At 30.1% G+C, this 14526-nt stretch overlaps 1 protein-coding gene across 37 annotated transcripts in view; it reads right to left on the bottom strand.

The window, feature by feature from the left end:
- Nucleotides 1–14526, bottom strand: part of Rims2 (regulating synaptic membrane exocytosis 2) — a 586271-nt gene that overhangs the window by 123893 nt on the left and 447852 nt on the right. For 15 of the 37 annotated variants that reach the window (XM_077801030.1, XM_077801026.1, XM_077801031.1 and 12 more), the window contains one exon: nt 11469–11569. The exons of the other annotated variants lie outside the window; for them this stretch is intronic. In XM_077801030.1, the coding sequence (XP_077657156.1) occupies nt 11469–11569 (101 nt within the window). The remainder of the gene's footprint in view (nt 1–11468; nt 11570–14526) is intronic. 37 annotated transcript variants of the gene reach the window in all.

Raw genomic sequence — 14526 nt, forward strand, 5'->3', positions numbered from 1 at the left:
GAGATGTTTTATATAATATTTAAATAACTTCCATACACTGTTTAAAATTCCAAGTTTAAAATTCCAAGTTTAATTATATAATTATAAGACTGGAGCATTATTTTACAAACTTCAAAGTTAATAAAATAGAAATAATCAAATTTATGAGTGTTTGGTAAAACATCAGTAGATTCATTTTTCGAAGAATTTAGTCCTTCCAAATGAAGAACAATTACAAAGTTATTATGTAACGAAATTATAAATATTCAAATTATAATGAACTAAATTAACCTGAAGTTATAGATGGGAATGGCTCCATGTTGTCCTAGGTGAGCCCCTGACTGAAAAAAGGTTTTGACATAGGTGTGAATTCAACTTAGCTATGAGTTATTTAAGAAAAATAACAGCTTTTTTACATATAAAACTAATTTGTTAATTAATTATTATATAATAAGTTCATCTCTCTAAACCATAATTATTATACAATAAGCTCATGAAAAAGTATATAAATTCAAGCATTTGTGAGATTACTTCTAATAACATTAGAATTAAAAGGAAAAAATATATAAAAAATCTACTTCAAAACTAATTTCAAAAATTAGGCTAAGAGATCAAATGGTTTCCTTAATTAGAAATGAGATTTCCTAAAAATCCAAGTGTCAATATATAATGAAAGTATGAACTATGTGTGGAGTACTTATATATTACAAGTGTTCCTTAATTTGCAAATAAAAAAACATCTGGGATATGAGCAACTCTCAAGCAACTTGTCCAAAGTCTTATCATATGATATAAAATAAAAATTAAAACTCAAATCTGTCCAATCTTTCCCACTATTCTATTATGATTAACTCTTGATGAAAAATCAATAATCTGGGCTGGGGTTGTGGCTCAGCGGTAGAGTGCTTGCCTAGCACATGTGAGGCCCTGGACTCGATCCTTGGCACACATGAAAATGAAATAAATGTATTATGTCCAACTTCAACTAAAAAAATAAATATTTTTTAAAAAGAAAAATCAATAATCATGTGCCATTAGAAAATTTCTCTTACACCATAACCTACCCCTGAAGACCATATTTTGTCCTAATATTGATACCAAATGTTTAAAATTAACTATACCTAAAAACTTTTCCAAATGTTCCTACCCTTTACCATTTCAGTTTTCCCTCCATACCCAATCCATTTTCATTGACTACCCGCCCCTGGCCCTCACCCCACCTAGTGGAACAAAAACCCTACTGGGAACTTATTATGATCAAGGCAAAATATCTACCACTGAAAAGACTACAAATATAAACGAAATATAGTCCAAATTATCAAGAAATATAAAGCTTAATATGAAAGATAAGAAAATTCTCAGCATGTAAAACAGAAACTATAATTTTTGAGGGGTAAGTACTATAGTTGTATCAGAAAGTATATATGTTTTTTACATTTTGGATATTCTTATATTTGGTTTATTAACAAATCATATTTAATCCTATTAGCCTAAATGGAATAAGATTGGAAAGAATATTTCTATAGTATTTCATCACATTTGTTCCTTCTTTATTTCCCATATTATCCTTGATTTCATACAGCAAGATCTCACCCCATTCTATGATCTACATCATTCATCTCCTGTAGGGTACTATAATTTTTAGCAAAACTATCTCTGAAGGATTGATAAAAGCAAATGTGAAAACTTTTTTTTTTTCCTGTTGGAGGTAAAAAGAAAATGTTACTCCTGTGTATTCTTAGGCAATATACAGAAAGAAATTGTACTCTTGGCAACAGCAGCTATTTTCCATAGATTGGTACTTTTAACTGCAGGTAGCCAGATATAATTTAAAATTCTTTCTTTTGCTAGTTTTTAGAAACATATCTACTAAAAGGGAAGAAATAACAATTTATCATTTATTTTATACTGTAGTCTAACACATAAGTTGCTGTCTTAGTCATCTGAAATGACTTCTTCATAACAAAAAGATATTTCTTTTATACATCCTAATCTGAAATATGACTACATGATATGAGGTAGAAATTCACAACTAAATGTAAAGAATTGAACTCATGCGTGAATGTCAGCATGAAATTATAGCTAGGAAAACCATATTTAAATGTGTTTTATGATTTCAGAAAGATCATTTTAAAAATAAACTTGCAAACACAAAACTCCAATATTTTTTTATCTCCAAAGACCTGAAAATGTAGTTGGAAAAACACCAAGAAATAGAAAAAGAAAAGCAACAAAAATCAAAGAGATTGAAATGTTCAAAACAATCAAATTTTCTTACAAAATACATTAAAGCATTAATTTAGAAGACCATTAGCTACTTTGTGGAGATGTGTTATGAACTGAATTAAGTTCTTCCCAGATTTATATATTAAAGCCATCTACCTCTGAATGTGAGAGTATTTGGAGAAAAGGCTTTTCAGAGGCATTTTAGGTAAATTGAGGTCACTTTGGTGGACTCTAATTCAATCTGATTGGTGTCCTTATGAAATACTGAGATAGAACACAGACTTAAACAGAGGGAAGACCATGTTAAGGACACAGCAAGTAAGCAGCTATCTGAAAGCTAAGAAGCAAGGCCTCAGAAGGAACTGACCATGGTGAAACTTTGATCTTGAATTTTTAGCCTCCAAAAACCGTGAGAAAATAAATTCCCATGTTTAAACCACCTAGTCTATGTTATTTTATTATGACATCCCTAGCAAACTAATACAAGATGTTAAGGGAAAAAGAAAACTAAAGTCAGAAATGTTCAAAATCAAAGATTAAGCTTAAAATATAAAATTTCTAAAAGTTCACTGTAATTACAAAGTCTTAAACTATAGGTCTTTTATATTTTTATTTTTATTCCTATTAAGATAAGGAAGAAGTAAACCATGGTTGTTTCTATCATAAAACATGGAAAACAGAAATTCCCTGGCTCAAAGCTTGATAGTATGTGTGTGTATCACTTACATATAAATATAATTTTATTATCTATGTATATCTCTATGAACAGATAGATATTTGAATTAAAGTTGAAGTATACCCAGCTCTCTAGGACATAGATACGGTAACATAACAATTTGGGTAGATAAAAATTCAACTAGTCTGGCAAAAATAAGACAAATGAAATCAATTTTTAGGTTTTTAATAATATCATAAATTTCCACCTTTCCTCCTATTCTTGTTACTAATGTTTAAGATTACCATAGAGATAAATTTACCTATGTGTACTAGATTGTTAAAGGTAACATATAAGACTATATCCCCAAGGGGTTTGATGAGAGCAAGTTATCTACTGGACACTGCAATTCTTTTTCTTCTTCTTCCCTACTATCATCATCATCATCACCACCAACATTATCATATCACAGCTAACATGAACTGATTTACCACACTGTTCTAACATATATATATATATATATATATATACATATATATATATTATAAGAGAGAGACTTAATTATGAATGTATATATATGAATATATGAGAGAGACTTAATTATGAATATATATATATATATGAATATATGAGAGAGACTTAATTATGAATATATATATATATATGAATATATGAGAGAGACTTAATTATGAATATATATATATATATATATATATGAATATATGAGAGAGACTTAATTATGAAAACAATCCTATGAGGTAAGTACTATTACCAATATACCTTAAAGAATAAGAAACTGAGGCATAAGGATATTAAATAACTTTCCCAAAGTAGGATTTGAAGACACTGAATTCAGGCAGCTTGGTTTTGGAGTCCACACTTTCAACACTACTCTCTATTCCATATTTAGTCATAATCCCTAAAAATTAACTGAAGAGTGATGTTAAAAAATTCCCATATATCTTTACTAGTATAATCAAGACTTCAGAAGTTCTTCTGTGAATGTGGCCACAACTGTAGTTATTGACAATTCAAAACTATAGCAACAAATTATACTTCCAATGGCTTTTTCTTCCTTAGAGACATATTGGCTACCTTCCTTTATTTATCTCAGAAATAAGGGGACAAATTATAAAAATACATATGCATTTTTGAGTTACTTTCAAATTCTAGTTTGGTGAGTGTTTAATATAAATGAGAAAACTACTTTCACAAGTAAGCATGAAATATTTTTAAAAAAAACTATAAAAGAAGAAAATAAGACAGAAAGGTTTTAAAAATATGACTTTATCTATTCAATATGTGATTGTCTTTTAATTATGCCATACAACTATTTGTTGATTTTGTAAACAAGATTGAACATGAAGTCTTTCTTAATCAAGCCTTGATAAGATTACAACTAATATGTCTTGTACTTTTGGAGCCATATTGTATACTATTACTTGATAGTTTAATAATGTTTTAAAACCTGGACTTATTTCTCTTCATAAATACACTTGGAAAAGGAACAACCATACAGTGATGTGGTAAAGTATACAGCAAGTGATTAATTAAGGGCACAGAGGCTGGCTGAGTTGGATAAGGCAGAGAGACAATCTACTAGGTTTGACCTGGTTTGGGGTCACGAAGCAATCAAAATTAAATAATACTTGGTGAAATGTATCTCAGCTGGGGAATGTGAGAGGTGGGATAGCATCCAGGACAAAGTACACTTTTTCAGAGTCTGGCAGGCTAGTCTGGCAATAACGATGCTTTCAAGTAATGTATCTGTTTTGTTTTTTTTTCTCACTAAATTCTCATAGTATTACTATTAGTAATAGTATACTATTAGTTCCACTCATTTCCAGAAGTTTTCCTAAGGATTTTACTATAGAACCTAAAGCTATCAGATTGCAGGGTTGTATAGAAATATACACGATACATATAAATGTTTAACAAGGTAGAATAGAAATTCAGAAAAACCGTTGGTTTCAATGAAGAAATTCAGATGCAGACACTGGCATTCTCTCTAGCATATTCAGTAAGCTGAATTAGTAATAATGCTCTTTTTTAAAAAGAGTATTTATTGGAAATCTTCCTCCAAAGTCAGCACAAGGGTATCTTACTCTTATAACAGTTATAACTTTAAAAGTTTCTGATTTTTCTCCTCTAGAATTCAGAAGCAGAATAACCCATGAGTTTCTTTTAACATTTCAGAAGAGACCCAAAGCCTATGATAATCCATTTAACCTATTATCTAATAGAACAAGTTAACATTGTAGAAGTAGAGGACAATGATGTAAAGAAAAAAAAATAATTCTGATCCAAAAGCATAAGGCATTCTGCTGGATATCTGACTAGACCAAGCCAAGCAGGAATATTTTGAAAATCTGAACTCTACCTCTCTGTTCATGAAACAGTAGACTATTTATTCTGAGGGAGGACACTTCATTCTTTCCAGAAATGAAGCATGATAGACTCCATGAGGACTTTTCTGGGCAGATTGGGTTATTGAGATGACTCTTGTTAAGAGTTCTCTCAGTCTATTTGATCAGATGATACCATCAAACAACAATCTGGTGTACATGTATATTATATTCTCTTGGTATTCTGAACATTGCTGCTATAGCAGCTCTTCCTCCAGTGCCTATAAGACCTGCCCCAAATTTACTATGTTATTGGGCTAATAACTACGACTGTCTGCTTAAGAAAAAAAATTCCCAAGAATTCTATTTCAATCATTGTTATAAAATTAAAATATAATTCATTTTCCTTTGTTCATCATAACCAAATTCATGTGTTTTCATGTATCTTCTTAGTAATTTGTATATAGACATCTATCTATATTTTAAAACTTGCTTTATATAAATCAAATTTAATCTTTCAGTTTTCATATCCACTTATGACATCACTATGAAAGAGTATTTCTTTCTAAATACCCCTAGCCATATGTGTGCTTATAAATTATTTCAAGGCCTAGTAACCTTTAAAGTTGACCTTGATAGCATAATTTCTTAATTTCAGTAGTTTTGTTTGTAATTTTTCCATTAGACATTATGTTATATTTTCTTCAATCTCCAACTAATTTTAAGACTCACAAATTCTTTCTTTGATTGTTCCTTTGAGTATTCTCTACTCAAATCCCTCTATAAAAGAAAGGGGAACAACCAAAAATATTTGAACCATGCTAAACTCCTTTTCATTAGCTTAATTATTTCTTTATCATTTCTTTGGGGCCCCACCATATGCATTTCCAGTTTCTAAATTTGCTGTTTTTATTATAAAGTAATCTTGTCTGCATCATTTACTGAGAATTTAGTAGGTGCTAACCTATTTATATATATCATCTTATTTAATCCACATCTCTTCCCTATGAAATGGATATCACAACTCTGTTTAATATAAAGAAGTTGAGAATATAGAAATACCCACCAAAGCCACCCCGGTAGGTAGAGTGTGCCTCACTCTTGGAGGTGCTTTCATCTATCACAAACTGCTGTCACATTTTGATGATATTTTAACCTTAAAGATTTCCTACATAAACATCACACATTTAATTAGTACATATATGGCCATGCCTAACCAGCCTCAACATGTCTCTCCTCTGTTGATGGCTCCATCACCTGTGTTCTTACAAGGTGAATGTAAAACATTCAACATTTGCATTGAATGTGTCTTGTCAGTGTTGAGAAGAGAATAAAGTCTAATAAAGTAAGACTTTCTAGTTAAATGGCAGTCTACTTGCCAAAAGTAATTTGTCTTTAACTGTCTGAAATATTTTATATTGATAGTGTATAATTTCATCAATTTTAGTTTTATATGTATTTACAAAGGCTTTCTAAAAATCTATCTGTTATATTCATATTTATTTAAGCTAGTTTATTTGGATTCCTTTACTGAATATGTCTTTGAGATCTGTGAATGAGTGCTTAACAACTAGAAACCTGGGAAAATAGTTAATAGGATATAGATGAGAAATGTCTGTGATCAGGCATGCATATAGGGAAGAAACTCTCTCTCTTTCTTTTTTTTTTTTTACTACACTGTCCTGTACTTCTAGAATGTTAACTTGTTCTATGAGATAATAGGTTAAATGGATTATCATAGGCTTAGGGCCTCTACTGAAATGTTAAGAGCAACTCATGGGTTATATCGTTTCTGAATTCTAGAGGTGAAAAATCAGAAACTTTTAAAATTATGAGTGTTGTAAGAGTAGGATACTTTTGTGATGATTTTGGAGAAAGATTTCCAATAAATGCTCTTTTTAAAAAAGAGCATTGTAAGGAAGTTGATTTCAATCTTCATACCCCCATTCTCCCTCCTCTACTAAACTAACTTCCTTTCTTCTACATATACATAAGGGTAAAATTCCCCTTGATACCTTTACCTATGAATATAACAAGATTTTATTAAATTCATTCCATTTTTCTTCCCCTTCCTTTCCTTCCTCCTTCACTCTCATTCTCCTTCTTCAGCTCCACTGATCTTTCCTGTATCTTTATGATATATGATTTCCTCCCCAACCACCATCTTTCCCTTATTTTGCTCTAGTTTCCACAGATGAGAGAAAACATTAGACCCTTGATTTTCTGAGTCTGGCTTATTTTGCTTAGCATGACTTTCTCCATTCCCATTTATTTACCAGTAAATGCCATTATTTAATTCTTTTTTATGGCTGAGAAAAACTACATTGTGTATATACCAATTTTTTAAAAATCTATTCATCTATTGATAGGCACCTGGGTTGACTCCATAATTTGGCTATTGTAAATTGTGCTGCTATAGACATTGAGGAGACTGTATCACCATAATATGTTGATTTTTAATATTTTGGATAAATACCAAGGAGTGGGTAACTGAGTCATATGGTGGTTCTATTCCTAGTTTTTAGAGACACCTCCACACCTCTTTTCAGAGTGGTTGCCCTAATTTGCAGTCTCACCAACAAGGTATGAGTGTACCTTTTTCCTTATATTGTCATCAGCATTTATTATTATTATTTGTGTTCTTGATAATTGCCATTCTGACTGGAGTGAGATAAAATCTTAGTATTATTTTGATTTGCAGGAAATGGTCATTTTTGGGTGCCATTATTGTGCCTACCACATCTATCAAAATATTTTAAAAAGTAAATTTGGGATAGAAATTATGCAAGTATAAATGGTCACATACATTATCTACTGCTCAAATTCATAATAAGTATACCACTGGCTAGCTCATTTAAAAAGTAGCCACCAAATTCTGATGAAATAATGGGAAAAGAAGAAGAAATTGATAAGTTTTTTTGTTTGTGTCTGCAGTACTGGGAATTGAATGCAGGGCCTCGCACACATGCGAGGCAAGCATTGTACAAGAGGTATCTTGCATATTACAAATGTTTGTGACTATTTACTTTGTTTCTGTTAGAGTTTCTATGGGGGAGGATCTGCTTTATTTCCCTTTCTCAAATGTTATATACTAAATGAATGAGTATATTTCAAATATCATTATAATTTTTATAATGACTCAAAAAAAAATAAAATAAAATAAAATAAAATAAAAAAGAGCATTGTTACTACAAAGAAATAAGCTTTGATTTCCAATAACTATTGTAATAATGAACTGTATAGCATCTGTTGAAATGCTATGGACCACCTTAAAAATATCATCATAACAATATTGCTTCTGGAATATTTAAAAATATTAAATGTAGCTAACTTAAAAAACAAATGTTAAATAAATATAAGATTCTTCATATTAATTTTCATTTGACTTTAAATTACTGAGGATTATATTAATTTATCATTATATTAAACATAGAAGAGTAGTTGGCCTATGGTAAACTATAATTTATGCTTTTATTTTTAATAAATCATATTTCTTAACTATGAAGAGAAAACTGATCTTATAGAAAAAATATTAGTTGATTCCTAAAATACAACTGATGAATTACATTCAAGTTGGGATAAAGAATACAACAGGTAGAAAAAGTATATGAACTACACAGTTAAAACCAAATTTGAGTTGAATTTTTCAGAGAAAATCCCTAAGAAATTATCCACTGATTACCTTGAAATCTGTCTGCATATGCCTTTTGCTACTCTTATTAAAACTACATAAAATTGTCTTATGAGGATAGTACTTTAATAGGTTTTGTTCTCTGCATGTTTTCATGGAGAGTAACTAAAATTTTTCTTTTAAACTTAGTAAGAATTATTTACAACTATCCATACAGAAGTACTGAGAATTTTAGAGAATATAAGTTAGAATGTGAACTGTAGTTTTTAAAAACCTAGGCTAACATTCAATTAGATTCCATACAAAGCTTTCTAATCACTTTATTGAAACTTCAGGAATATAGCTAAGAAGTATATAGCATATACTCATATGTTGAGGCTTTAGATATCATCCCACTTATTTCAAATTAGCAATAAATAATACTTTCCATGACTTAGCTATGTGAACTTGGGAAGGTTATTTATTTTAGTATCCTGCACCAGGAACCCATTGGGGAGACACCTTTATCCCTGTGCTACTGTATAACAGTACTTTTATTTGTTAAATGATTTTTTTTCAGGAATAAGACTTTATATTTTAAAACACAGAGCTCTACAGTGGACTCCGTAATTGATATTTTAAATCAAAATAAGGAAGTAAAGAATGGAAATACAAGCTAAGCACCCCTCAACAAAAAGAGAGGGATGATGTTAAAAATTTTAATCTGAGAAACTGTTAGTATAGAAACTAATAATAATTTAATCTATCTATCTATCTATCTATCTATCTATCTATCTATGCCCTTTACTAAAGAGGAATCCTCTATAATTCTTTTTTCTACCTATAAAGAAGATCAACCTAGGGATGATAGGGAGATAGGTCACCCAGCAAGACAATTCGACATCAGGAAATAATTTGTAGGAATACAAAATAGCATTTTGTTTTGGACCCTTTAAAAAAATTGTACTTTCATGACTTGATTATATTTTAGAATAAGCTGACTACATAATTCCAGCAATAGAAAATAGAATGATAGGATTTGTTAGAACCTGTAAGAAGCTTTACGAAAATGTCAAATGATTTATTCTTTTTTTTTTTTTTTTTTGTACCACGGATCAAACTCAGCGGCACTTGGCCATTGAGCCACATCCCCAGTCCTAATTTTTTTTGTATTTTTATTTAAAGACAGTGTCTCACTGAGTTGCTTAGCACCTCACTCTTGCTAAGGCTGGCTTTGAACTTGATATCCTCCTGCCTCAGTCTCTGGAGCCTCTAGGATTACAGGCCTGAGCCACCACGCCTGGCTAAATTTGTCTTCATTTTTTGATAACAGTACTCATGTCTGGCTTCGAGCTAAAACTGTAATTAAGAAATTCAACTCCAATTATCTAAAAGTGAATTTCACAATCTGTTTAGGTTAGATAACTAGTTTTGAAGCTTTAGTTTATATTAGAATCTCCCAACAGGGAACCCAACCAGAGAATTTTGATTCTACAAGTCTGGAGACAACCCAGAGAACTGCTTCCAAAACATCCAGGTGATGAGGATGCTACTGCTCCGAAACTATAAAAAACATTACTTTACAGAATACATAAGAAATTATATTTCTTAGTATAATTAGTCCTTTGCTAATACATAGAATTTTATTCCCAACTTAACAATGGTTGGTGTCAAAAGTTATGCAATTTTGAGGACTTAAACATTCATTTATCCATAAATTGGAGTGGAATCCAAATTTATTTCAGGGGAAAATATTCTTATTTATGCTTATAGTATTTCTTTGGTTGATAGCCCTGTAATAAAATTCTGTCAAGAATCATTGTTATTGCTTCTAATGAAATTGTTTTTAATTGTATGTGCAATGTAAATCATATAGCTGATAATTTCCTTTCTGCATTTGCTGGTGTTAGGAAGTTCAAGGTCAAAACACATGCCTCACAAGACACAGGTGTATAATAGCTCACACTATGTATTTTGTCCACAAACTTCACTTCAGAATTTAATATTTTGTCCTGACTGTATTTTCTCTTGATATATCGTCTTCTGCTTTCACACTATTATTTAGAGTATCATGTGTAATACAGTATACATGATACTCATGATATACAATCCTGTCATGAACCAAAAACAATTTGAAAACAAAGGACATGAGGAAAAAGAGCAATGAAGTAAGTCTTTATTTTCTTCTTTGCTAGAATTCATACCTCAACTTATTCCCAAAAAAGTAGTTCAAAATATTCTTACTAAAAGATCTTTTCAATTACTAATAATACTTCATAGTATATAATTTGTTTCAGTAACTCAATAGTAAGCCATATTTAACTAAAATCTATAAAGAAAACAATTAGTAAAAAATCAAAGAAGATAATAATTCTTCCTAAACATTTTTGAGAGGTTTCAGATTTTATAAAATGAAAAAGTCTGTTTATTGTTCAGATCTTTAATGTCCTATACTATATACTAATCTTTTTTAATAAGGTAAAGTCTATCCCTAAGAGCTAATATACAAACACAAAAATTTTAACACTTAATAATATCATGGGGCCACTGCTGTTTGTGTCTGACTAATCTGTATTCAGTAGTATGAAAGAATCTAATGGCTTCATATGATTAATTGATTATTTTACAACTTTTAAAAAGAAAAATGTCTTGCCTTTGAATGGTAATCTTGTTCCAGTCTGGAATCTGATCCGGCTACCTGTTTGTATTTGTTAATTTTCATTTGGCGATTTCTCTCCTCTATATCCATAGCACCTATCGAGTAGAAAAAAACCCATAAAATTAATGTTTAGTTCTTTTTATCTGACTCCTACTTATAGGATGCATAAAAGAAGAAATGATAGACTAATATATTACTTTCACCCAAAGTAGTATATACAAATTAAATGTCATTATTTTTTAGATTTATTCAAAGTTTGAAATTTGGTAAATAAAAGTATGATTTTGAAATATGTAAAAATAATTTTAATCTAGATAAAATGTAAACGGATTTAAGGCAAATACAGCAAATCTTCCAAAATAGATAGAAAACATTTTCTGGTACATCTACATCCAGGAAAATATATTAGATAACATACATATTTGATAACAATAACAGTATAAGAACTTTGACTTTTAATTCATCAAGATTTATTCAGTGATGACAAAGTTTTCAGTAAGCCAAACTGGTTCAAATACAAGTTTAGGAACTACTATCATAAAATTTAGGCCATATATTTAAGCAGGTTATTTCAGCACATACAAGTGAATTCATTTATAAAGAAGTTTTTAATTAGAATTTTCTAGAACTAGAATCCAGAAAGAGGCCCTTGGAATCCTACTCCTGCAAATATAAGATGGCCAGTAAAGGCACAAAGTATTACTGAAATCAATTTTAAAAAAATAGGTGCAAGGAGATGAAAATGGAAAGGGTGAACCTATCATTAAATAATATCAATGGCCTGTGTAACTTGTTCTACCTCAAAACCAATCAATTATAGATATCAAAGGGTCTTTGAAAACTTTGGTTGGAATATGAGCTAAATTCAGTTAGCAAATCCTAGCAAATATGAAAAATCTTAAAAGTATATTTATAATTTTTATTAAGAGATTTTATAGGAAAATTCAATTTTTCATAAATACATATAATGGAAGAACAAAAATCTCAATTATATACTATACATTTATGTAGTAGAAAAAATAAGCTTAATAGGTTTAAAAGATTAGCCATAATAAAATGTCATTGTGTAAATTCACAAACACTGTATATTCAGGTAAAAATGTACCTTTTACCAGATGTATATAACCCCTTATTTTAAAGCTGCAATAAAGTTATTCAGACAAAAGTGTATCTATTAAAAAATGAATATTTTCATACTTACGTGATTTAAAAAATAGCAACAAAGAAAAATGGAATTGAAAATATTCTAGCATAATTAGAAGTTACAGTATGCTCTTCTGAACCAATATTTTAATTTTTTAATGTTTTAATTTTTAAATATTACTCCCTGCCCTGCAAAAATGTTGCTGTATATTAGATAATTCTTGCTAGTTACAAATAGTAAGTAAAAACTGATTAATTGAAGTAATATAAAAAGAAAATGTCTTGAAATAAATAAGAAAATCTTGGATAACCATTTGTATAGAGTTCACATAATATGACTTCTAAATATGCCAGTAAATTTGACTCAACTATTTAATAAGTAGTGAATAAATTATTAATAGCCATATTTTAATAACAATTTGATTGTCAAATTTTAAAACAGAATATTAATATCATGCTAATATTAATCATAAAACCAGGTGAGTGCCTCCATGGTATGAATGTGAAATATAGTCAAGTATATCTATCTATTAGTCTATAAAACTACAATTGTGGAATTGTTTGTACCTCAAGAGATATTTTCATAAAAATAAACATTTATTTTCTCCAATGACAAGAGAATAAAAAATATACTAGTTCAGCATCAAAAAATGTATGTATACAAAAAAGTATTAGCTGAACTGAGTGGGAGGTCCCCCAAACAACTTTCATTTTGCTATTACTGTAGAAAAATAAAGTGTCAAATATGAATAGTACTGGTTGATAAGGAAGTTTAGACACATACAGATATAGCTATATAGATATACACACAAACATATACATGTTATGACAATTGGACCACTTTCTGGATGGCAACCTCCTACAGCAGCTCCATTAAGCTCTTTCTGATTACTAGATAATACACTTCCAGTAGCTGGCAAACTTTTTCTGCAAAGAGTTCAATAGCAAATTCTGTAGACTTTCTGGAATTATTCAACCAGTTACTCTGCTACAATTCTGCTACTGTAGCATGCAAGTAGCTGTAAACAGTGCATAAACAAATGAGTGAGCCTGTAGACAACGTACAAACAATAAAACCATATTTACAGAACAAGCATGGTGCAGGATTTGGACTTTTACACAATGACTTAATGTTGCTTGCAAACCTGCCTTTCTCCATAGTAATGGTTTTTAAATTAGGTAGAATAAGACTTATTTAACATCATTTATATTTAAAAGAACACTAGGAGATATAAGAATATTAATCTACATTTGCTATGTAAGCAAAGATGCAAATCAAGTGATATAACCATGTGAATATATCAATTAAACTCCAATTTGAAATAGATCTCTCATCTCCAGATCCAATTATCATTTATTGATGGTCCCCAAACAGAAAAAAATTCCTGAATATAGCCTTAACTAATGAAATCTCAATGAGCCATTTTACTCAATAAACTTCAGTAAATATGCTTTTAATATATAGCTTTAAATTACTTCAGGAGAATATTCATTGGGCAAATAATAACCAAACAAGCCTCTTGAAAATTGTTTGGCTCATATGAAATCTTGTATTCCTTTTCTACATATTTATAACCCATTTCTGTTAAGAAAAAGTCCACAAAGAAAAACATTCTTGGGGCTGGGGATGTGGCTCAAGCGGTAGCGCGCTTGCCTGGCATGCGTGCGGCCCGGGTTCGATCCTCAGCACCACATACCAACAAGAATGTTGTGTTCGCCGAGAACTAGAAAATAAATATTGAAAATTCTCTCTCTCTCTCTCTCTCTCTCTCCCCTCTCTCTTTAAAAATAAATAAATAAAACAGTTCTTGTCATTTACCTTTAAAAAAAAAAGAAAGAAAAACATTCTTAAGAGGAAGATCTCCTATGATACAGAAATCCATCTTAGAGAATTCTTCACTAGCAAGTG

Source organism: Urocitellus parryii, chromosome 7 (assembly GCF_045843805.1).
Source record: "Urocitellus parryii isolate mUroPar1 chromosome 7, mUroPar1.hap1, whole genome shotgun sequence".
NCBI lineage: Eukaryota > Metazoa > Chordata > Mammalia > Rodentia > Sciuridae > Urocitellus > Urocitellus parryii.